A 26,015-nucleotide genomic window follows, 5' to 3' on the forward strand; every position below is an offset into this window, starting at 1 on the left:
GGCCAGTTGTCAAAAGGAGGCGCAAACATGTCATCACGTTTCTAAGCCTGTGTGATACAGGATCTTCCCAGTCGCAGCACTTTGAACAGCTTGCTGTTTGCTAGACTTCAGTTTAGTGCGTATTCATTCATTCAAACACTTAAACTGGTAATATTTTGAATATGGAGCATACATTTGAGTAATCAATTTAGCATGCTTCCAATGATTCTTGTGCTTGACACCCAATAATTGTTATGTAGCAACTAGTATTATGTGCACTGTGCGACTGACTGTAGGTTATACAGGGGGTTACCTTTGCCCACTCTCACCCTGTCCTTTCAAAATGTACTTATTTTGCCAGAGTATTACCGCGGTAAGCTGCTTTGAGAAAGAGGCTTGCAAGTTTAATGCAATGGTCATCCATGCCGATAGTGCAGAGATTGCGTAATCTCAAGTCGTTCAGCTATTAAAAACATGGATCAAATGGAACAGTTTCTGTTTTTCAAGGCGCATTCTGACACATTGTGTGTACTTGGTATCGTAAAATACCAAATACTCATGACATTATCCAAATAGGTGAGTATGTAGCCAGCCGGTTGAGAGACATGCATCCAGATGTTTTGAAATTGATCTATGTACTGATTTTGATCTTCGTACCCTCAACGGGATTAGTTTAAGCTCATTGTATAAAATAATACAGGCTTTTGGCTAATGTTTTTCTTTCAACACACAGGAGCTTAGAAAATGTTCAGTCTCGCTCGTGATAGCTCACAAAGATTCTCTGATTTGATTGACTTGTCTCCCAACTAGATTGGACACAGTGATAGCCCCACATACATTTTTGATTGCCCTAGAGACATTGTATGTGCATCTTTTGAAACCCTGACCACCTTTTTTGTGGTCTGACTTTGCCGTTATTGATGTACGATTGTTAGCGTACTGTTTTTTGTCGTTGTTGTTGCAATCTGGATTCTAAGAATCGGCCTCCATGTTCCCTTTTTCCCTACACTAAAACATGCTTTTCTGCCTGTTGTTTTGTGTGACATCCTTGCTCGGGTGTTTCCTTTTCAGAACAGAGGTCCTTTTTGGGGCCCATGTTTCCTGTCAGCAGGGAGTGTTTGAGGCATTTTGGAAGAAGCCAGTATTTACAGTCCCATATCAAAAAGCCACTAAGTGATCTGATATCGGAGGTAAAAACGTGTAGATGGCTGCAGCGATGAATAATGATTTAATAGGATCATGGGCACAACATCGGTTACATTTTTTTCCCCGTTTACACCTGTATTGCCTTTTGATGTTTTAACTTAAACCGACTGGAACTGCACAACAGATGGTGGAGGACGTGGTAGAAGAGATGACGACAAGCAAATCAACTGCATAAATTGCTGTGCTGTGCATTTAATGTGGTAGTTTGAATTCATGACTAGCACATTAGAGGCTGCTGCCCCCTATATACATAGACTTGAAATCACTGGCTACTTTATTAAAGTGACTAGTGTCCCGTGAATAATGTTAGCATATTTTGCATTACACATCTCATAGTATGTATATTCTGTATTCTATCCTACCTGTGTGTTAGTCTATGCCGCTTAGATATTGCTCTTCCAAGTATTTATACATTCTTAATTCCATTCCTTTACTTTAGATTGTGTGTGTTGTTAAATATTACTTGTTAGATATTACTGCACTGTTGGAGCTAGAAACACAAGCATTTCGCTACACCCGCAATAACATCTGCTAAACATGTGTATGTGACATACAATTATTCAATTTCTTTTTCTTTTTTTTTTGAAAATAAAATGTAAAGGCCTATCTGGCTTATATTATTACCCTTACAGCAACCAAACATGTCCTGTGATTGATAACAAAATATGGAAATGTATAGAATCTAAGTTTGTTTGTTCACAACATTATATACACTACCGGTCAAAAGTTTTGTAGAATAATAGTGAAGACATCAAAACTATTGTAATAACACATATGGAATCATGTAGTAACCAAAAAAGTGTTAAACCAATCTAAATATTTAAGATTTTAGATTCTTCAAATAGCCACCCACTTTCAAGCAGCTTTACCTGGAATGCTTTTATAACAGTCCCCACATGCTGAGCACTTGTTGACTGCTTTTCCATCACATTCGACACATTCCAAACCATCTCAATTGGGTTGGGCGATTGTGGAGACCAGGTCAGCTGATGCAGCACTCCATCACTCCCCTTCATGGTAAAATAGCCCTTACACAGCCTGGAGGTGTGTTGGGTCATTGTCCTGTTGAAAAACAAATGGTGGTCCCGCTGCGCGCAAACCAGATGGGATGGCGTATCGCTGCAGAATGCTGTGGAAGCCATGCTGGTTAAGTGTACCTTGAATTCAAAATAAATCAGACCGTATCACCAGCAAAGCACACCCACACCATAACACCACCTCCTCCATGCTTTACGGTGGGAAATACACATGTGGAGATCATACGTTCACCTACTCTGCGTCTCTCAGACACGGCGGTTGGAACCAAAAATCTCAAATTTGGACTACAGACCAATGGACAAATTTCCACCGGTCTAATGTCCATTGCTCGTGTTTCTTGGTCTCAGCAGGTCTCTTCTTCTTATTGGTGTCCTTTAGTCGTGATTTCTTTGCAGAAATTTGACCATGAAGGCCTGATTCACACAGTCTCCGAGCAGTTGATGTGTCTGTTAATTTAACTCTGAAGCATTTATTTGGGCTGCAATTTCAGAGGCTGGTAACTCCAATGAACTTATTCTCTGTGGTAGAGGTAACTCTGGGTCTTCCATTCCCATGGCGGTCATTAGGAGAGCCAGTTTCATCATAGCGCTTGATGGTTTTTGCGACTACACTTGAAGAAACTTTCAAAGTTCTTGACATTTTCCGGATTGACTGACCACGACTTAAAGTAATGATGGACTGTCGTTTCTCTTTGCTTATTTTAGCTGTTCTTGACATAATATGGACTTAGACTTATTTGGTAAAAGACCATCGTATAGCCCACCCTCCACCTTGTCACAACTCAACTGATTGGCTGAAACACATTAAGAAGGAAAGAAATTCCACATTAACTTTTAAGAAGGCACACCTGTTAATTGAAATGCATTCCAGGTGACTACCTCATGAAGCTGGTTGAGAGAATGCCAAGAGTGTGCAAAATTGTCATCAAGGCAAAGGTTGGCTATTTGAAGAATCTCAAATTTAAAATATATATTTTAACACTTTTTGATTCCATATGTGTTATTTCATAGTTTTGATGTCTTCACTATTATTCTACAATGTTGAAAATAGTAAAAATAAAGAAAAACCTTTGAATGAGTGTAACGGCTTTCCTCTTCCTCTTCTGAGGAGTAGCAAGGATCAGACCAATACGCAGCGTGGTAAGTGTTCATCTTGATTTTAATAAGAAAAGTGAACACTGAAACAAAAACAATAAACGACAACGTGAAATAACTCAACCGAAACAGTACCATGTGGACCAAAGACTGACACGGAAAACAAACACCCACAACTCAAAAGTGAAACCAGGCTACCGAAGTATGATTCTCAATCAGGGACAACAATTGACAACTGCCTCTGATTGAGAACCATACCAGGCCAAACACAGTCATCCCAAATCATAGAAAAACGAATATAGACAACCCACCCAACTCACGCCCTGACCATACTAAAACAAAGACATAACAAAAGAACTAAGGTCAGAACGTGACAATGAGTAAGTGTTCTAAAACATTTGACTGGTTTTGTGTGTGTATACAGTTGGAGTCTGAAGTTTACATACACCTTAGCCAAATATATTTAAACTCAGTTTTTCACAATTCCTGACATTTAATCCTAGTAAAGATTCCCTGTCTTAGGTCAGTTAGGATCCAAACTTTATTTTAATAATGTGAAATGTCAAAATAATATTAGTGATTTATTCCAGCTTTTATTTCTTTCATCACATTCGCAGTGGGTCAGAAGTTTATATACACTCAATTAGTATTTGGTAGCATTGCCTTCAAATTGTTTAACTTGGGTCAAACGTTTTGGGTAGCCTTCCACAAGCTTCCCACAATAAGTTTTGGCCCATTCCTCCTGACAGAGCTGGTGTAACTGAGTCAGGTTTGTTGGACTCCTTGCTCGCACATGCTTTTTCAGTTCTGTCCACACATTTTCTATGGGATGGAGGTGAGGGCTTTGTGATAGCCACTCAAATACCTTGACTTTGTTGTCCTTAAATCATTTTGCCACAACTTTGGAAGTATTCTCGGGGTCATTGTCCATTTGGAAGACCAATTTGCGACCAAGCTTTAACTTCCTGACTGATGTCTTGAGATGTTGCTTCAATATATCCACATAATTATCCTGCCATCTATTTTGTGAAGGGCACCAGTCCCTATTGCAGTAAAGCGCTGCCACCCCTGTGCTTCACGGTTGGGATGGTGTTCTTCGGCTTGCAAGCATCCCCCTTTTTCTTCCTAAAATAATGATGGTCATTATGGCCAAACAGTTCTATTTTTGTTTCATCAGACCAGAGAACATTTCCCTAAAAAGTATGTTCTTTGTCCCCATGTGCAGTTGCAAACTGTAGTCTGGCTTTTTAATGGCGGTTTTGGAGCAGTGGCTTCTTCCTTGCTGAGCGGCCTTTCTGGTTATGTCGATTATAGGACTCGTTTTACTGTGAATATAGATACCTTTGTACCTGTTTCCTCCAGCATCTTCACAAGGTCCTCTGCTGTTTTTCTGGGATTGATTTGCACTTTTCGCACCAAAGTACGTTCATCTCTAGGAGACAGAATGCGTCTCCTTCCTGAGTGGTAATGACAGCTGGGTGGTCCCATGGTGTTTATATTTCCGAAGTATTGTTTGTACAGATGAATGTGGTACCTTCAGGCGTTTGGAAATTGATGAACCAGACTTGTGGAGGTCTACAAATTTTTTCAGGGGTCTTGGCTGATTTCTTTTTATTTTCCCATGATGTCATGCAAAGAAGGACTGAGTTTGTAGGTAGGCCTTGAAATACATCCACAGGTACACCTCCAATTGACTCAAATTATGTCAATTAGACTATCAGAAGCTTCTAAAGCCATGACATAATTTTCTGGAATTCTCCAAGCTGTTTAAAGGCACCGTCAACTTAGTGTATGTAAACTTCTGACCCACTGGAATTGTGATACAGTCAAATATAAGTGACATAATCTGTCAGTAAACAATTGTTGGAAAAATGACTTGTGTCATGCACAAAGTAGATGTCCTAAACTATAGTTTGTTGACAAGAAATTTGTTGAAATTTGTTGACAAGTGGTTGAAAAAAACATTTTTTTAATGACTGCAACCGAAGTGTATGTTAACTTCCGACTTCAACTGTACACTGTATGTGTGTGTGGGATTACCGTTCAAAAGTTTGGGTTCACTTAGAAATATCCTTGTTTTTGAAATCATATTACTTTGTCCATTAAAATAACATCAAATTGATCAGAAATTCAGTGTAGACATAATTAATGTTGTAAATGACTATTGTAGCTGGAAACTGTATCTGATTTTTTTTTAATGAAATATCTACATACTGTAGGCGTACAGAGGCCTATTATCAGAAATCATCACTCCTGTGTTCCAATGGAATGTTGTCTTAACTAATCCAAGTTTATAATTGTAAAAGGCTAATTGATCATTAGAAAACCCTTTTGCAATTATGTTAGCACAGCTGAAAACAGCTGTCCTGATTAAAGAAACAATACAACTGTCCTTCTTTAGACTAGTTGAGTATCTGGAGCATCAGCATTTGTGGGTTTGATTACAGGCTCAAAATGGCCAGAAACAAAGCCCTTTCTTCTGAAACTCGTCAATCTATTCTTGTTCTGAGAAATGAAGGCTATTCCATGTGAGAAATTGGCAAGAAACTGAAGATCTTGTGCAACGTTGTGTACTACTCCCTTCACAGAACAGCGCAAACTGGCTCTAACCAGAATAGAAAAAGGAGTGGGAGGCCAACTGAGCAAGAGGACAAGTACATTAGTGTCTAGTTTAAGAAACAGACGCCTCACAAGTCCTCAACTGGCAGCTTCATTAAATAGTACCCACAAAACACCAGTCTCAACGTCAACAGTGAAGAGGCGATTCTGGGATGCTGGCCATCTAGGCAGAGTTGCAAAGAAAAAAACATATCTTAGACTGGCCAATAAAAAGAAAAGTTTAAGATGGGCAAAAGAACACAGACACTGGACAGAGGAGCACTTATATGGTTACTACATGATTCCATGTTTTAAAAAATATAGTTTTGATGTCTTCACTATTATTCTACAATGTAGAAAATAATTAAAAAAAACGAATGAGCAGGTGTCCAAACTTTTGACTGGTATTGTATAACTTTCAAAATACAGAAGTTCAGCCGGCTGTATTTATGTATTTTGAAAGTTATACTCTATACCTTAAACTTCATTGCTGAAATGCAAAACATTTCTGTACTATATCAACAATGGACTAATGAAACAAATACAAAAATATCGTTTTTAGGTGGAGTTTTCCTTTAATCCTTTGAATGTTGTCCACAATTACTTACAATTGTTTTTCTTTTCTTTTCAGAAAAAACATTTAAGGGTTTCTGAACATTAACAATATCAGTGTGGAGTTGGATATCATTTTTGAAAGATGTTTTTTTGTTGTTGATTGCAATCGGACCTGTCTGCAGTGCATTATAGTTACACACCTCATGAAATACTAGAATACAGTATTCTATTCATAAATTACTCCTTTATATGTAAATATATCTAACTCTGCCAGTAGGCTACTGTACGTATATATTTATTTTCATTCTGTGCTGTAAGAGATAGAAGTGTTTGTTTTATGTTAATTCAGAGACCACCGTCTCCGAGACAAAACGATAGTCTGACCTCATTTAATTGGCTGTTTTCGGCTGTTTGTGTTCTTGGCCCCCAACGGCCTGCAATGGCATTGATAAGATCATTGGGTAAATGCTGTGCCACAGACTGCAAGTTGAATAGCAGCCATCAGACGCTCATGAATCTCTCAGGAAGTGAATTCAAAAGCAGCAGAGTTGTCAGCACAGTGCATTAACAGACTGCAGCATGAGTGACAGAGCTAGCCTACTGCCTTGGAGTTTGGTCTAGTGATCATGACACTTGTTTGTCATTGACTGGAAATATGAGGATTTCTTTTACTTCATTGATCCCCTATATCAGTGGCTCCCAAGTCCAGTCCTCGAGTAACCCCAACAACAGCACACATTTTAGTTGTAGCCCAGGACAAACTCACCTGATTCAACTCATTGAGGGCTTGATGATTAATTGACAAGTAGAGACTTGTGGTACAACAACAATGTGTACTGTTGGACGTACTCGAAGACTGGATTTAGGAAACTCTGCCCTAATATTATGGAACCAGACCCATTTTCATTTAAAGGCCATTATAAGATGATTGTAGTACATTACTGTAGTACAATTTGTTTCATTAAGGCTAATTGTAAACAATTGTACACTGTCACATTTTGTTAAACAGTCACCAAGAACAAAATCCACACACAGCTTCCCAAAGACTCTATGTTGAAATGTTACCCGCATGCAAAAAGTTTTCCCCCAGAGATCTAGCTTCTCAGAGAGGGAGGTTTCATTTAGTTGGACCTCCTCAGCTCTGCCAGGTATCTCTCTGTAATTCTCACAGCTCCTCACTGTGTCCCTGCCACCATACTAATGAGCTGAGCTAGAGAATGTGACGACTCACTCCCCGCCCGAGGACTTTTCCTGACTCATCCCCGAGGCAGGAAGTACAGCCATGTTTAATTCATGCAGCCAATGAAGAGCCAGGGGAGCGATGAGTAAGCGCATATCTCTCCTTTTGCCGCTCAGCAGGTGCTTAATTTCCCTGCTTACCTACCTAGAAATGAATTGTAATGTGCAGGAGTTAACCAACACCACTTATGGAACAACAGAAAGAAGAGCATACACTGTAGAAGCAAACATTTCTTCTGTCTATATTATCTGTGACAACTTGCCGGTGATGCAACAATGCCAATATGGCGAGTCACAGATAGCTGGCGTTCTATAGCCTAGTGTTTCCATTCCCCTTAAAATTGTATTTTTGTCTTTTTCGGTCAATAAATCGAGTTGAGGATTGAAGGTTGTGATACTTGTTTTACGGATGCCATGTTTTTCTCATACAACTAAAATATTGAACCAATAACACTAAAATGAACACTTAGTCACTTGGTTGCACGAATGTCTGTATCAGCTATCATATGTTACTGTGGGCGGTACGAGTTTCTTGTCGTCTTTCACGATCTCAATTGATATCACTTGAATTTTGTTATTGCTGTTGACCTCTAATGGCCATGATGGTAGTCTTCCCTGCCTAGTGACTGAGTGACGAGTCAGATTGCCACCTCCTTGTCTCTGCAGCTGTGCTCTGCTGTTTGCCAGAGGCCCTATAAAGCATTATTGGAGCAGCGTCCTCACCTGCCAGACCATCAAAAGCTCATCCAAGCAGGAGAGCTACCAGCTGGGAAATAATGGAGATCTCAGTCATGCCAACCCCGTAGGGCCAGAGCCAGTGGCATCCGACAGGGTGTACCCGCAACACTAGTCTGTTATTGGAACACATGCCTTCCCCAGCCCTCTTCCCTCAGTGTGGGACATAGCTGACTGTTGCCTATGTTGAGATGTTGTATTTGTGTGAATGACTGACCGCGTCTCTTCCTCTTCTCCCCCAGATCCCATCTAATGCCTAGGCTGAAGGAATCACGGTCTCATGAGTCGTTGTTCAGCCCCAGCAGTGCAGTAGAAGCTTTGGATCTCAGCATGGAGGACGAGGTGTTGATCAAACCGGTGCACAGCAGCATCCTGGGCCAGGACTACTGCTTCGAGGTGAGCCCCTCCCACCAGCGCCACCACTGCCTCTCATGACTGCCACAGCTCAAGGCTCGCTAACTGCGGACTCTTTTTAATAGCGTCTTTTAGGATCCTGAAGCACTGTATAAAATGCATGGTGTCTAATCTCTTTATTTTCGTCGTCATTACCTTAATCTGAAAACATGCGTAATAAAAGGTGGGCGGGTCCCTCAATGTCTGTCAAGCAGCCAGTGCCTTTGGGTAGTGTGAGTGTGTGGCTGGGCATCTGCTAGGGAGCGTCCCCACTGCCAGGAGGGTCTCCCTTCCCCTCTTCCTGCCTGGTAGTGGCATGTGTGTCTGTCTGGCCCATCTGTTGGCATCTCCATGCTCCTGCTCTCTGGATTTGCTCAGAGAGGTGAGCTCCGAGAGGGCCCAATTCACAAGGATTTACTGCCTATTATGCTAAAGCACGCTGCCAGCTGGACAGACCATGGCCCTGTGACCGAGTGGACAAGCGTTTCTCTCGTGGACAAGTGCAAGAGGATTTCAATGGCTGTCCAGGCTCAGTGTTCAGTATGCATTGTATCAGTGTGCACTGTGCACAGACCCTGTAGCCCAGCTGAAGTGTGTGTGTGTGTGATACCCAACCCTGCTTTCATATGGGTCTTTTTCATAAAGGGAAGGGCTTAATTGTCTGCAATACTTCACAGGTAACCACTTCCACTGGAACAAAATGCTTTTCATGTCGGTCATCCGCCGAGAGGGACAAATGGATGGAGAACTTAAGGAGAGCTGTAAATCCAAACAAGGTAAACCCTATACAAGTAATGGGCCCTCTGTGGAAGGAAAGAGCAATACAGTAGAACCCATGAGCACAGAACACCCATGAAAATGTTGTTGTTTGAAGTTGCACATGTTTGATGTTTTTCACAGGACAACAGTCGGCGTGTGGAGAACCTGCTGAAATTGTGGATTATTGAGGCCAAGGACCTTCCAGCCAAGAAAAGGTACTTCTGTGAGTTGTGTCTGGACGACACGCTTTACGCACGGACTACCTGCAAACTCAAGACAGACAATGTGTTCTGGGGAGAGCACTTTGAGTTCAACAACTTACCCGCCATCAAAAGTGTCACCGTCCACCTGTACAAGGAGACTGATAAAAAGAAAAAGAAGGACAAGAACAGCTATGTGGGCCTGGTCATCATTCCCACCGGCGCCGTCACGGGACGCCAGTTCGTGGAGAAGTGGTACTCTGTGAGCACGCCCAACCCGAGCAAAGGGAAAACTCCCGGACCTATGATTCGGCTGAAGTCGCGGTACCAGAGCGTGAGCATCCTGCCTATGGAGTCCTATAAGGAGTTCGCTGAGTACATTACCAATAACTACATGCTGATGTGCTCCATCATGGAGCCTGGCCTCAGTGTGAAGAACAAGGAGGAGATGGCCAGTGCCCTGGTGCATATCCTACAGAGCACCGGCAAGGCTAAGGTAAGGCACCCTACTCTCCAGAGGCTGTGTTCTACGCACTTCCAAAATAGTCACGTTGCCAAATGTCAACAATAAACACGACCTAGATCAAATTGATATTTGCCAAAAAATCGTATTGTACTCATCACAGCTGTGAAACCTTTGATAAATCACAATCAGTGATACAGTTGTCTCAAATAAGCAACAATCAACATAATCTCAGCTGCATATTGCACACAGTAGCTGTATAAGGTAAAGGGGTTTAAAGGTCCAGTGAGCCTCGTTTTTCACCAGGGGCTTTGTAACTTACCCTAGTCTTTGGGAGTCCTCCTTCACCATGCTTACCGTAAACAGTCTCCAGGAAGAATGTGAATGCTTCCTGTTTGGGTTGGGAGCAGGGTCATGTTCATGAGGAGTTCAAACGGAAGTAAACAAACAGAAACATGAACGGACTACCTGGCTCATTTTAGTTTTCCATTGAAAAACGCTTTACAACGTTTTCCATTGTGTTCCCTAATGGATGTGACCCAGCCTTCACATGCTGTGGAAAAATAACTGAATCCACCCCTGCTTAGAGTGTGTGATTGGGGGACTGAGGACTAGTACTTTCTAATGAGGACTAGCTGAGAGAGGACTTGCGTACACTGACTGACATGGCTAAAACAGGATTGTTGTTTTGATGTTTTTGAAACAGTAACATTGATCCACTGTATGGAATTGAGAAATCTGGCCGACCTCCACACAACAAAATCTCCCTTACTATGGAGAGAGAAAGAGAGAGAGGTCATCATGCTCAAATTCGGTCTTTATCCACATTCCATCTTTATTGCACAATGTGCAGACCATAAAATCTCACCACGCCTGGAGAAGTGTTTCACTTCTCAGCAGTGGTGTAAAGTACTTAAGTACAAATACTTTAAAGTAAGTCGTTTTTTGGGGGTATCTGTACTTTATATTTTTGTCAACTTTTACTTCACTGCATTCCTAAAGAAAATAATGTACTTTTTTACATCATACATTTTCCCTGGCACCCAAAAGTACTAGTTATATTTGGAATGCTTAACAGGACAGGAAAATGGTGCAATTCACATATTTATCAAGAGATTATCCCTGCTCATCCCTACTGCCATCTGATTTGGCAGACTCACTAAACACAAATGCTTCATTTGTAAATCATGTCTGAGTGTTGGAGTGTGCCCCTGACTATCCAAAATAAAATAAAAACTGGTTTCTTCTGGTTTGCCTAATATAAGATATTTGAAATTATTTATACTTGTACTTTTACTTTTGATACGTAAGTATATTTAAAATCAAATACTTTTAGACTTTTACTCAAGTAGTGTTTTACTGGGTGACTTTCACTTTTACTTGAGTCATTTTCTGTTACGTTATCTTTACTTCTACTCAAGTATGACAATTGTGTATTTTTTCCACCACTGCAGGAGCCACATGAACGTGATCTAGCAGCAATCAATGCTGTATCTCATATGAATGTGGTTGTGTTACACGGCCACTGTGCTGTCTTCTCGCTCACCATTCCCAGGGAGGAAAGCGGTGTCAGCCCCCTGTGATAATTAGCTTTGTCGTCCTCATTAATTCCTGCTTTGCTCCACCCACTCTCCAGCTCCTGCGGTAAAACCACGCAGTGAGGCAGAACGCTAATAACGCTAGTGTGTGTGTGTGTTCTGGTGCACAAGGTCATCGGTCGTCATTGAGGATAGCTGTTTCAGCACAGAAAAGTCTTTTTAGACTTTGACCCTCAAACATTGCACCTGCTTGTGTAACAGCACTGTAAGAATATCCATGCCCTACAGCAGCTTGTAGTAGTAGAAACAGCACCAGGGCGATGGAGCTTCGTTTTAAACAACCTTTCTCTAATGTTAGCCTACTTTCTGCTCTGGGAAACAATTGGGACTTTGCCTCGTTTTGCATTTATCCACTGCCCCGTAGTGGCTCACACCCCCTCCCTCTCATTTCAGTTCACTGTTTAGCCTGCCCTAATCCAATAGATGGATAGATAGAGGTCCATGAATCTACACTTTCAAAGAAGTCTCTCCTAATCTAGAGGCGTTCTCTCGCCAAATGGATCTCTTTAATTTGATTGAAATGACTGTGGCTATCGACTTCAATTTCTTTTTTTTTTTAAAAGGGTTGTTCCACCTCAAAAAGCGCAAGAAAGAGGATTGACACCCACCTTCTCAGATTGGGTCTGAAATGGTTTCTGTTGTTAGAAACAGCTAAGATTAGCCTTCCTGCAACTTTATTTTGTTACGTTCCCCAGTAAGAAAACCAAACATTGTCGCTAAACAGATGGGGTTTTAGGAGGAGTTATTTACAGACCCTCGTGGATGTCCACTGAAAGTTGACTAGCAACAGCAACTGGAACATAAAATACACCCTCCATGAGTGCCCACTAAATTTGGTCAAGAACAGGCAAACAAAATTTAAACCCACACCAAATTTAAAGATGGGAAGCAATATGAAAACAGGGAAGATCAGATAAAGGAGTGTTTATTTTATTTTTTAACTCAAATAGGGAGAGCCAACTAAATGTGTTAACCCTCCACATCTCTCAAGACAACTGGAGCCAATGGGCCAGCCATTCTTAAATATCACCTGGGCCTGCACAGGTGAAACACCTTCCCACTAACAAGATGACAATCCAGCACATGTGTAACACATACTGACTAACGAGTTGATACCAATCGGTGCGTCCCACATGCTAATGTGGTAACGTCCAACCTTTGCATAGAAAAAGCAAAGCCTGTAACATCATCCACCATACTTCAATTGCTAATTTCTCTGAACAGGGGGAAAAAACACAACCAAATTCACTGGGAATTCATTGCATAGTATGAAGAAGCAATAATCCAAGCTGCAACTCCATACTACTTGTTAGACATAGTCAACTGATACTGTATACTGGTGAATTTGGTGTGGTGGGTCGTGAGTGGCTTTTTACATTTTTGGGGGATTCCTCATCTCTCAATCATTGGTAGAAAGAAGTTGGGTACTATATTGAATATTATATGAATCCTATGAGTTAAAATGGACAATTTGAGTGCAATCAATTAGCTTAACTTCTCAGAGATCTAAAATATGTCTCAATATTGCTCAATGTGATCTATTTACAAACCCACCTCGTATAGTCTGTTAGTGTGCAAACTGTGTTGTGCCGTTCTCCAGTTCTGTCTGAGGGTACTGTAGAAGTAGGGACAGCAAAACCCTTTTCACATGTTGGCATGGCTCATCACAGTAGTGTGAGACGGGTATAGCATAGTGTGTGTGTGTGGCTGATATGCTGTGACTGTCTGTTTGTCAGCCGAGCCGAGCCAGCGCCGAGTTGGGCTTGCTGCTCATCCACATCAACCACGGATGAGCGTCATCATCAGTGATGAGGGCTAAGAGGGGTGCTGTATTAAGCCCTTAAATCCTCATTCAACACACAAGCAGGTAGTGCTCTGACTCATGTCCTGCCATGCAGCCTGCCCTGCACAGGATATACAGCACATCATACAGTCATAATCCTCTGCATCCTCCAGAGAGCGTAATGGTTGAATGATCTGGCACGGGGTTCACGGCTTGTGTGAGCCAGGGGGACAGCAGATGTGTTGACGAGGAGCATTCAGGTATCTATCCTACATTTGGCTGACACAGTAGCTACATACTGTGCATATGCAGTAGCTGAAATGTCTACCTCTCTCTGGTGCAGACTTTAAGATGACGACAGCACGTTCCCTTTGACACCTCATTAGCATGCATAGCCTAGCGCTAGACTACCCCCACAGGCCTCCCATAGAAGTGACTGCAGTCAGACAGAGCTGGAGCAGATAACAGGAGCTCATGGAGAGCGAGTGTGACCGGCTAAGAAAGACGCAGCCCGAGAGTGACTGTAGGTGGGAGGGGGGGGGGATGAACCACTTGATCCATTAGACCAGAATCGATAAGAGAGTAAGAGTGAGTCATCACTTTTGTCTGAGCTGCCTGCGACTGACTCTCTCTCTCCAAACCCACTGCTTTCAGTATATATCAGGCTCAACATCAGGCCTGGGCTGTGCAGCAATAGTAGTACACTGTTATTTATTTATGTAGAAGACTGTACACATGCTGCATTTCAGATCACGTTGATAGCGTGTATTGCCAGCAAATGAGCCAATCTACAGTAAGTCTCTTCACAGGACTTGTCTACAGAGATCACTACCACATTTGTTACTTTTCTTATTTAATATATATATATTTTTTTTTACTTCAGTTTATTTTAGTCAATACGTAACTGCGTTGTTGGTTAAGTAAGCATTTCACTGTAAGGTCTACCTACACCTGTTGTATTCGGCGCATATAAGAAATACAATTTGATTTGATCATAACACACCTTGGTAAAGCAGTGGTGCTGGTTGCCTTGTTCCATGATACGGCGCTGATCAGCCTTTCACTGCTCACCGTGTTGTCAATGTTGTGTCGGGCAAGTTCTTGGAGGTGAACATGGGACGAGGTGACACCGGTGCCCTGTTCCGATGCTTTTCCAAATGCATACTGTCTTCCTCCCTTCCTTGGGAGAAATTGTTATGATGACATGACGGGGTTTGTGAAAGCTATGTGGTGGGATCCATTGCTGTCATCTATTCAATGGGGTGAGATAACAGGAAGGAAGGATTTTCAAAGTGTTGGAACACTGCCTTACCGTTCCATTTTTCTTTCAGGACTTCCTGACGGACCTGATGATGTCAGAAGTGGATCGCTGTGGGGAGAACGAACACCTGATCTTCAGGGAGAACACGCTGGCCACCAAAGCCATCGAGGAGTACCTCAAACTGGTGGGGCAGAAGTACCTGCAGGACGCACTAGGTAAGTAACACCCACACACCCTAAACGAGCGAGTGCTGCCATGACAGTAGAGCGAGAAATGCTTTTAGTCGAGAGCGAAGGAGCCATGAACGCGTGGAAATAGGCCTATGGGTTGTACATTAAGTATCATACGTCCAGGCTAGTATCTCTCCAGACACAGTAGATCTTCAATTCTATTCAGATCAATAATTCATAGTTTTTCTGTAAGAGTGACTTTGTATGAAGCCGTGTTGAATGATTCAGAAAGGCGGCCTGTCCTTGAAGGTTGACTGGCCCGATTTGAAAGTATGAATGTATGAAAAAGGTATAGAAGAAGCCTGTCGGAGAACTCTGGCCTCTTTCTTTGGTCGTCTATCAACACAACTTAAGACGTTGGTGAAAGACGATCACTTCTGCAGAGAAAATGATTCCTCAATCTATTTGCGTGGGCGGCGAGAAGTAAGAAACCTGTGATTTTAAATCTCTGATCTGATGCCTATGGCCATGTACAAATATCATTTTTTTGCACGTTTTGTCATGGGCCACAGGATATTCAACTCACCACTTTATAATGATCCAGTGGTCCATGAACAGTCAACTGCTGCTGCTATTTGTTTTTTTCTAAGTACAATAAGTGGGATTTCTATCAGTGTGCATGGCATTCGTGTGTTCCAACTAGCAGAACTGTACTCTATATGGAGGGATTTTAGTGCCAAAAGAAATTGAATCTGAATTGAATTTATTTTTCCATTAAAAACCACTCCGTAACTGTAAGCCTATATGTACTGTAGATTGTAGTCCTAGACATAGTGCTGATACCAGGCCTGTGTGCTGTGCGCCCTCCCTCCCTCCCTCTTCTAGGCGAGTTCATCAAAGCCCTGTACGAATCAGACGAGAACTGTGAGGTGGACCCGGGGAAGTGTTCCTCGGGAGACCTCCCTGAGCACCAGAGCAACCTGAAGATGTGCTGTGAACTGGCCTTCTGCAAGATCATCGACTCCTACCGGTAAATACAACCCCCCCCCCCCCGCCAATGCAATGCAATTAGCTAGCATTAGCCCTCATACTCTACTATCAAGTGTCCATCTTTCAGGGCTTTCACAATTATCGAATCAATAATGAAAGCGTGAATTGTGCAAAAGGTCAAGTCAAAAACAACATGGTGGTACTGCATTCATGGAAGGAAGGTATTTTATTTAGAGGTAATATTTCCTTCTCTACCAGTGTTTTTCCACGGGAGCTGAAAGAGGTGTTTGCCTCGTGGAGGCAGGAGTGCAGCAGTCGGGGCCGGCCGGACATCAGCGAGCGTCTTATCAGCGCCTCCCTGTTCCTGCGCTTCCTGTGTCCGGCCGTCATGTCCCCGTCGCTTTTCAACCTGATGCAGGAGTACCCAGACGACCGCACCGCGCGAACCCTCACCCTCATCGCCAAGGTCACACAGAACCTCGCCAACTTCACCAAGTAAGTGCGGGTGTGTGTGTTTGCGATTGCGTGTGAACAAGTGTGTGTGCGTGCGTACGTGTGCGCAACCATGAAAATATACTTGTATATGTGTATATGTGTTTATCTGATGAAAATAGCATAATTTCCCCCCTGTTTTGGTGTTTGTTTCTTTGTCTGTCCAGGTTTGGTAACAAGGAGGAGTACATGTCCTTTATGAACCACTTCCTGGAGCACGAGTGGACCAACATGCAGCGCTTCCTGCTGGAGATCTCCAACCCAGAGACCATCTCCAACACGGCAGGGTTCGAGGGTTACATCGACCTGGGCCGCGAGCTCTCCACCCTGCACTCCCTGCTGGCCGAGGCAGTCTCTCAGCTGGACCAGGTACCAGGATTACACCGCACTACTTTGATTTACTCTCTAATGGCAACCTCTCTAATGGCAACTCGCTACTTTCCGCAAGCAGAGCTACCGGAAATCAGTCCTTTTCAATGGGCTTGACATAAAGATGCACATTTTGCTAGGACAGCATTCTATTGTCACCATGTAGATGTTATATGTGAAAAGACATGTTACTAAATAATGAATTCATAGGAAGTTCATGGGAGAAATTGTAAAGAACTATACTTGACATTATTATTTTGTGTCCCTGCAGAGCACAGCCTCTAAGCTGGGTCCACTGGCACGTATCCTGCGGGACGTGAACTCAGCACTGACCAACCCGTCTGGTGTCCAGGTGTCTACGCCCACAGAGCGTATGGGCTCCCCCCCCCTTCCCCTCCCCCTGGCAGGCTGCAGCCTCTCCACCGGCCTGCCTATCCACAAGATGGTCATGGACAGCGAGCTTTCTGGGTATTAGTGCTTCGTATGACACACAACCTACAGAGATCTGGGGATTACAGCATTTCAATATTTATTTTAATAGATGTTGATTTAATTTTTTTTAACAGTTCTTTGGAAACCACAAGGACATTATCTTTACAGTGTCTCCGGGTCAAAACAAAATGTATCTAATTTTTCAATGTTGTCTTGGTGCAGGTTGGTTGATTTTACGAGGCTACCGTCGCCAACCCCAGAGAACAAGGACCTATTCTTTGTGACGAGGAACTCTGGCATCCAGCAGTCTCCAGCCAGAAGCTCCAGCTACTCGGAGGCCAACGAGGCTGAGGTGCAGCTCCCCAACGGCAGCAAGAGTCTATCAATGGTGGACCTGCAAGATAGCCGCAGCCCGGAGAGTACCCCTGTCCCCCGCCCTGCCTCCCCCAGCGACATGCTCCTCAATGAATGCCAGTCCCCCGTCGCCCCTGGGCCGGGGGGCTGGGCCGCCCGCACCCCTCAGGGCATTATCCCCGGACCCACCCTCAGGAGAATGGTTCAGACCCCCACCAACCCTAGCACAGAGAGCAGCACCCTAGGTCCAGGGAGGCCCTCCCAGCTCCTGGCCCCGCTTTCATTCCAGAACCCCGTTTACCAGATGGCCACGGGCATGACCATGTCCCCGCGGGGTCCCCTGGCCGATTCAGGCTCTGAGGGCCACAGCTCTCACAGCTCTCAGGGCAACAACACAGAGGATGCCCCCAAGCACCAGGGCGTATTCCTCACCCAGGGGGTTGCAGTCGGGAGCGGGGGAGGCAGCAGCAGTGAGGAGTTTGCGCGGCGCTCAGGGGAGTTCACGACCCGCCGCCAGCTGTCCCTCATGGAACCCCAGAGGCAGAACAGCTCCGGTCCCCAGCGCAGGATAGACCAGCCCCCTCCGCCCGTCACCAGGGGCAGGACGCCGCCACACATGCTCCAGACGGCCTACCCTGGGCCGCGGCCCTCCAGCGGCAGCATGATGTCATCATCTCCCGACTGGGGGCCCAGTGGCGGCACCCGGTTGAGACAGCAGTCGTCCTCATCCAAAGGGGACAGTCCTGAGACCAAGCAGCACACCCTGCATAAAGTGAGTAGAGCATGTCACGTCTATGTGTGTGTGTGAGGAGGGGGGGGCTGTGTGGGGTCTCACTATTATCCTGGACAGCCACTGTCTGCTTACTTTTATTAGAGATAAGCTCTTGGTTGACTAACTACTTAATATCTATCGAGCCAGAGTTTGGATTGCATGTACTGAAGTTTGGCTAGCAACGCTAATGGGCCTGGCTGTGCGTATTATTCTGGACTTCACCCATTGGTTATGGAGAGTTATTCCTCATCAGAATCTTATTTCCTACCTGCAGCACGAGTATAAATCCAAACTCTGGCTAGAGAGATATTAAGATTCTGATGAGGAATAACCAATGGCAGAACTACAGAAAAATACACACAGCCAAACTTCATCTGTGGCCTAGAGGGATGAGCCAGGCAGGATAATGACCTCAGTGGACGTATCCAGCTCACAGTCACAGTGGTGGGTGGAGAGGGTATGTATGGAGAGCCCAACTGGCCTCAATAAGCTATCATAACACTCAGCCTTGCTGAGCCAATAGCAAATCACCCAGGGCAGTGAGCCACAGGCATTACCCTACAGGCCTCAGCGCTGGAGCCTGCTAACAGACTAGACAAGCAGAATTAATTGTGTGACTGTGGACACCGGAGTGGTTATTAAATGCCTGTTCTGCTCCACTAAATCATTTTTGCACGTGGTCTGAATAAATCCTCGTTATAAAATGATCAAGCATTTGTCATCTAAACTCAACTGCACCCCCACCCCATTGGTAATATTTACGATTAAAACAAAACAAGTGTCCTACTCTATTTTGGGCTCGATCTCTGTGGGTGTGTGTGGCAGTCTCAATCAGAGTAGAAGGGGTTATACGAGAATGGGGGCAGGTGAAAAGACTGGTTTAACATACAGACTAAAGAAACCATTTTGCTTTTAAACAAATCAATGATTCAAATCTTCTTTATCAAGTTTTTAGAGACGTGAGACCAAGCTCTCATGATTCTGTAATAACCTTGACAAAGACAATGCCAGATGGACAATGCAAAATGATCAGTTGTTCCTCTAAATCCTCCTAGCTGAAGACACTGGCTCTCCTCTACTCCTCTGTAGACACTGGCTCTCCTCTACTCCTCTGTAGACACTGGCTCTCCTCTACTCCTCTGTAGACACTGACTTTCCTCTACTCCTCTGTAGACACTGGCTCTCCTCTACTCCTCTGTAGACCCTGGCTCTCCTCTACTCCTCTGTAGACACTGGCTCTCCTCTACTCCTCTGTAGACACTGGCTCTCCTCTACTCCTCTGTAGACACTGGCTCTCCTCTACTCCTCTGTAGACACTGACTCTCCTCTACTCCTCTGTAGACACTGGCTCTCTTCTACTCCTCTGTAGACACTGGCTCTCCTCTACTCCTCTGTAGACACTGGCTCTCCTCTACTCCTCTGTAGACACTGACTCTCCTCTACTCCTCTGTAGACACTGGCTCTCTTCTACTCCTCTGTAGACACTAGCTCTCCTCTACTCCTCTGTAGACACTGGCTCTCCTCTACTCCTCTGTAGACACTGACTCTCCTCTACTCCTCTGTAGACACTGGCTTCTCATTATAGCGTGTGATCGTCATCGTGCAGCAGTCATTTACCCTGCTGCGCTTCTTCTCCATGACTTACCAGAAGACTTTGTGTGTGCGTGATGTGTATGCGTGTTCGTTCCCACCAGGCCCCCTCCCCTGTGAACCCCAATGCTCTGGACCGCACTGCTGCCTGGCTGTTGAATATGAATGTGCAGTATTTAGACCACGAGGGAGTTGACCCAGATACCAAGCACAGGGAAGACCTTCGAAGCAAAGAGGAGCTCACTCAAACCGAAAAGGTAACAAACGTCTAGCCTCTACTAAAAATGTAAAAAACCTGGCACCTGCTACAGCACCCACATCACATCACCATATTGTTGAGCACAGCCACTTACAGACGTCATCTTTATTACCTCAGAGGAGGAGCAGGAAGTCATAAAAGATGAACGGGAGCAATTACTACGTGATTCGAGGGTTGTTGTTGATTGCCAACACGGAAGTGAATGTGTTGAGGAACCAAAAGCAAAGGCATAGCAAAGGCATTGTGTCTCTCCCTACTAGCAGGCCTGTCCATGATTTGAATTCACGTGAATATTGAAGGGTAAATGCTGCTTAAGTAGTATGGAAAATGATTCTGTGCGTGCGGAGAGATGCCCCCTGATATATACTGGTCGTGTATTTATAGTTTTGCATACGCGTTCAATTAGCTTCTATTCTGACGTTGTTTAGATGTAGGCAGACAGAGGGGGTCAGGCTGAACGGCTCGTACTGCAGCTCCAGAGAGGCCATATCTCAAAAGACACCGTGGTGACAAGGCAAGAGTGTGCCCTCCCTCTGCCAATTCTCCCAGCTTCTCCAATGAATTATACACCAGCAACATATTGCACTCGCGCACACTTATAAGCCAAAGACACTTGACACATTTTCATCACACACATACACAAATGAATAGTTTTCAACTCCTAGATGGTTTTCAACTTTTCTTTTCAAGAGGTGTTTTAGTGATTATTTAAAGATGTTAGGCCTGCCAAAGGGAGAACCAATCACTGTCCTTTTAAAGCGATAGGGGTGATTCTTACGAATCAAACCGCTGTTTGTTATGTTGGTCATTTACTACCAATAAATCCCCTTTTATAAAATCGTTAGTTGAAGGGCACTTTAATAGGTTTGTATTAAAAAAAGACAGGAATGTAGTACTAAATTGCTAAAGTAGAATATTTGAAAAATTGGGCGTCATTCTGGTTTTAGACCCAGTTCAGTGTACTGTACGGTTTTTTATGTAGCCAAGTACCTTAAGCAAGGGCAGTGTCTGGAATGTCATTCAAAGTTGGACGTAAAACCCCTACATTTTAAATCCCATTTGACTTAAGATGTTGATCGTGCAGCTTGTTTACTGCTGCGGGATGTATTATTTTATATTTGTTTTGGATTCACTTGCTTGCAAAACGTCCTGGCGACAGCAGAAATGTACCCAAAAGCTTTGCAGGATCCTGCATTTGAACCCAGTCTGTTTTTCACAGCATGACTAGGAGCTGTGTTTGTATTTATTATGCATCCCCATTAGCTGCTGCAAAGGCATCAAAATTAAGGCAGTTATACATTTTAAATACATTCATAATAGATTTCACAACATATTAACCGCGTGCCCTCTACTACCACATATCTATAACACAAAATCTAATGTGTATATGTGTGTATGTTATTGTGTGTTTGTATGCATGTGTCTATGTTTGTGTTGCTTCACGGTCCCCGCTGTTCCATAAGGTGTATTTTTGTCTTTTTTTTAATCTAATTTTACTGCTGGCATGAGTTACTTGATGTGGAATAGAGTTTCATGTAGTCATGGCTCTATGTAGTACTGTGCGCCTCCCATAGTCTGTTCTGGACTTGGGGACTGTGAAAAGACCTCTGGTGGCATGTCCTGTAGAGTATGCATGGGTGTCAGAGCTGTGTGCTAGTAGTTTAAACAGACAGCTCGGTGCATTCAGCATGTCAACACTTCTTACAAAAACAAGTAGTGATGAAGTCCATTCCATTCTCCACTTGGTACCACGAGAGATGTACATGCATATTATTAATGTTAGCTCTCTGTGTACATACATTGGTCAGCCGTGCTGCCCTGTTCTGAGCCAATTGCAATTTTCAAAATCCATTTTTGTGGCACCTGATCACACGACTGAACAGTGGTCCAGGTGTGACAAAACTAGGGCCTGTGGGACCTGCCTTGTTGATAGTGCTGTTGATGCAGAGCAGCGCTTTATTATGGACAGACTTCTCCACATCCTAACTACTGTTGTATCAATATGTTTTGACCATGACAGTTTACAATCTAGGGTTACTCCAAACCGTTTAGTCTCCTCAACTTGCTCAATTTCCACATTATTTATTACAAGATTTAGTTGAAGTTTAGGGTTTAGTGAATGATTTGTCCCAAATACAATGCTTTTAGTGTGACTTGATTGTGAACCTGAATTGTCATCCACAGACTTTCATTAGCATACACTTGTTAGTCCACAGACAAGGGTGGATGGTAATACCACTCTTCTGTCAGCAGTTGAGTACAGTGGCCCTCTGTAGCTCAGTAGGTAGGGAATGGCACTTGCAACGTGAGGATAATGGGCCAATATACCACAGCTAAGGGCTGTTCTTATGCATAACGCAACACGGAGTGCCTGGACACAGCCCTTAGACGTGTGGTATATTGGCCATATATCACAAACCCCCGAGGTGCCTTATTGCTATTATAAAGTGGTTACCAATGAAAATATAGTAGTAAAAAATAAATGAGGTGCTATATCCGTGGTGTACATTCTGATATACCTGTCAGCCAATCAGCATTCAGGGGTCGAACCACCCAGTTTATATTATGTCATTATATTACAAGAAAAACAGGAGCACACCGAACAGAACCACAAACGGGGTCAAAGCCCACTAAATGGGTGCAGCTTTGAAAATAACAGGTGTGTTCGCGTAAGTTTGGGCATGCACGTACGTGCACAGGTGTGTGTGTACGGTCACTGACTCGCCACGGCCGACTCTGTCCTGTGTCCAGTACCAGCAGGAGATCGCCATCCTGCAGGAAAAGCTGCGTCTGTCAGCCAAGAAGCTGGAGGAGTATGAGTGTCACCTGAAGGGCCAGGACGAGCAGACCCAGACGATGCTGCTGGAGTACCAGGCCCGCCTGGAGGACACAGAGGAGCGCCTGCGCCGGCAGCAGGACGACAAGGAGCTCCAGATGAAGAGCATCATCACCAGGTGGGGAGTCCTCTACCTACCACTGGAGGCTGGTGTCACTTGAAATCGGAGGACAGGTTTATTGGCTTGTTGTATTGGCTGTAATTAGGGTGACGGTAATAGACTTTTGAATGATATTGTATTGGTTGCTTCAACATATTTTGCTGATTTTGATTGGGGTGTATCTTAATGCTTATGCTCCTAGTGCCAACAGTGCAGTAGTACCTAACAGTACAAAACAATATACGCAAATCCCCCTAAAAAAAATCAAGAAAGGAATTAAGAAATATAGAAATATGCAATGACAGTGTCCGGAGTATAAATATATATGTATATGATGGTGTGGACAGTGTGGATAGAAAAGGTGTGTACAGCAGTAGTTATATAGGATGAGCCTTGACTAGAATACAGTATATACATATGAAGTGGGTTAAACAGTACAGTCTGCAAACATTATTCAAGTGACCAGTGTTCAATGACTATGTACGTAGGACAGTAGTCTCTAAGGTGCCGGGTTGAGTACCAGGTGGTAGCCGGCTAGTAACAGTGACTAAAATTCAGGGTACTGGCCGGCTAGTGGTGACTATTAAACAGTCTGATGGCGGTAATTGACCAGACTTTTTTTTATCAAATTATTTTTGGGACGGTATTTATCCATAACCATCGGTTTCACGGTTATACAGTAATTGTGCCAGCTCTAGCTGTAATGGAATAAATGGAACGTTTCCAGCCACCGCAATGAGCCTCCCTTCCTTCACCAGCCTCCACTGTCCTCTGCCTACACTTACACACTATGAACTATGTAATTTAGTCCTGGTTTTGTGTACATTTTGTACCAGCTATTTTTAATGTCTTATTTGTTGTTTTGTCAGTGCTATGCGTCAAAGTTAAATGTAATATTTTTAACATCACTATAATAAAAGACCAATCGGTCAACAACTCCAGCTTTCACCAGCCACCAGTACAAACATACATGTGTTACTGTTTCAGGCTGATGTCTGTTGAGGAGGAACTGAAGAAAGATCATTCGGATATGCAATCGATAGTGGACTCAAAACAGAAGATCATTGAAGCCCAGGTGAGCGCTTGGTGTATAGGAGAGATTTGTTGGCTGTATCAGCAATTACATTTCCGCAACTGTGAATATACTGTATTTACTGAAATACTGTATACACAGCTTTACTCTGTCAGTCTAAGGTCTTGAAGAGGACGGCGCCCTCTGGTGTTAAGAAAATGTCAACGACCTCAGATTGAAAATGAAAGTCTAGCTCCCTGCAAATTTCTGCGACAAGTACACTCTGGACTGTATGTGGACAATATGTCTCTGTTCTTGAGAAACATTCCCTTTCAGTTCACAATAACGGCTACTTGTTTCAATTAGGTCCTGTTGGTCTCCTGAGGAGCTACAGTTTATCAGCAATATGCTGAAGGATTCATTGGATTGTGTGAGGATGTGTAACAATACTAACCCTCCGCTTCGTCCCTCGGTCCTTCTTCCTCCCTCCCCCTTCCTCCTCACTCTGCAGGAGAAACGCATCGCCTCTCTGGACTCGGCCAACACCCGCCTGATGAGTGCTCTGACCCAGCTGAAGGAGCGCTACAGCATGCAGACGCGCAACGGCATCTCCCCCACCAACCCCAGCAAACTCCAGATCACTGAGAACGGAGAGTTCAGGAACAGCAGCAACTGCTAGGGATGGGGGAGAGGGCCTCGCCCAACTCAATAACACTTTGGACTAAGGGAGAGACGAGAATATGGCCACACCCAGTCACTCTCTGGAGAAACATGTTCATACTGAACAAATCCATTATTTTCAATGGATGAGGTCATGATGACATGAGGAGTAGACTGACTGAAGCTGTTGCTGAACAACATAAAGGAATTAATCAGATTGACTTTAGAGAAAGTTATAACGACACCTGGCTGCATGACATCCCAAACTCTCTATCCCCGTACATGAAACAACATTGTAACAAATAAGATGGGAATAGGTTGCACTGTTATCTTGGGAAAGAGCCAGTTTTGAAGTGATTTGAACCATTTATAAGCTTCCGAATGTTTCCAAATTTCTCACATACGCGTTTGCGTATAAGTTTCAGTCACCGTGTTGAAATAGCACGGGTTGCTAAAAGAGGATGCTCCTTTATGGATCCTACACATTTTTAGAGCTTGTACCCGACATGTCCCTCTGACCTACAGTATACAGTACTAACTTACTCATCCCGTTTCTTCTGGCAACAGTACAACACAAGTGTATACAGTGGGGCAAAAAAGTATTTAGTCAGCCACCAATTGTGCAAGTTCTCCCACTTAAAAAGATGAGAGAGGCCTGTAATTTTCATCATAGGTACACTTCAACTATGACAGACATAATGAGGGGAAAAAAATCCAGAAAATCACATTGTAGGATTTGTAATGAATTTATTTGCAAATCATGGTGGAAAATAAGTATTTGGTCTCCTACAAACAAGCAAGATTTCTGGCTCTCACAGACCTGTAACTTCTTAAAGAGGCTCCTCTGTCCTCCACTCGTTACCTGTATTAATGGCACCTGTTTGAACTTGTTATCAGTATAAAAGACACCTGTCCACAACCTCAAACAGTCCCACTCCAAACTCCACTATGGCCAAGACCAAAGAGCTGTCAAAGGGCACCAGAAACAAAATTGTAGACCTGCACCAGACTGGGAAGACTTAATCTGCAATAGGTAAGCAGCTTGGTTTGAAGAAATGAACTGTGGGAGCAATTATTA

General features: G+C 43.7%; 1 protein-coding gene across 2 annotated transcripts in view; it reads left to right on the forward strand.

The window, feature by feature from the left end:
- LOC110535737 (disabled homolog 2-interacting protein) overlaps positions 1-25,572 on the forward strand; it is a 112,109-nt gene extending 86,537 nt beyond the window's left edge. For both annotated transcript variants that reach the window (XM_036935525.1, XM_021620953.2), the window contains 13 exons: positions 8,687-8,840; positions 9,515-9,613; positions 9,738-10,292; positions 14,972-15,116; positions 15,957-16,101; positions 16,320-16,556; positions 16,721-16,922; positions 17,194-17,390; positions 17,577-18,480; positions 20,175-20,327; positions 23,081-23,283; positions 24,253-24,340; positions 24,789-25,572. In XM_036935525.1, the coding sequence (XP_036791420.1) occupies positions 8,687-8,840; positions 9,515-9,613; positions 9,738-10,292; positions 14,972-15,116; positions 15,957-16,101; positions 16,320-16,556; positions 16,721-16,922; positions 17,194-17,390; positions 17,577-18,480; positions 20,175-20,327; positions 23,081-23,283; positions 24,253-24,340; positions 24,789-24,956 (3,250 nt within the window). In that variant the 3' untranslated portion in view covers positions 24,957-25,572. The remainder of the gene's footprint in view (positions 1-8,686; positions 8,841-9,514; positions 9,614-9,737; positions 10,293-14,971; positions 15,117-15,956; positions 16,102-16,319; positions 16,557-16,720; positions 16,923-17,193; positions 17,391-17,576; positions 18,481-20,174; positions 20,328-23,080; positions 23,284-24,252; positions 24,341-24,788) is intronic.
- The last annotated feature ends 443 nt before the right edge of the window (positions 25,573-26,015 follow it).

Source organism: Oncorhynchus mykiss, chromosome 11 (assembly GCF_013265735.2).
Source record: "Oncorhynchus mykiss isolate Arlee chromosome 11, USDA_OmykA_1.1, whole genome shotgun sequence".
Classification (NCBI taxonomy): Eukaryota; Metazoa; Chordata; class Actinopteri; order Salmoniformes; family Salmonidae; genus Oncorhynchus; species Oncorhynchus mykiss.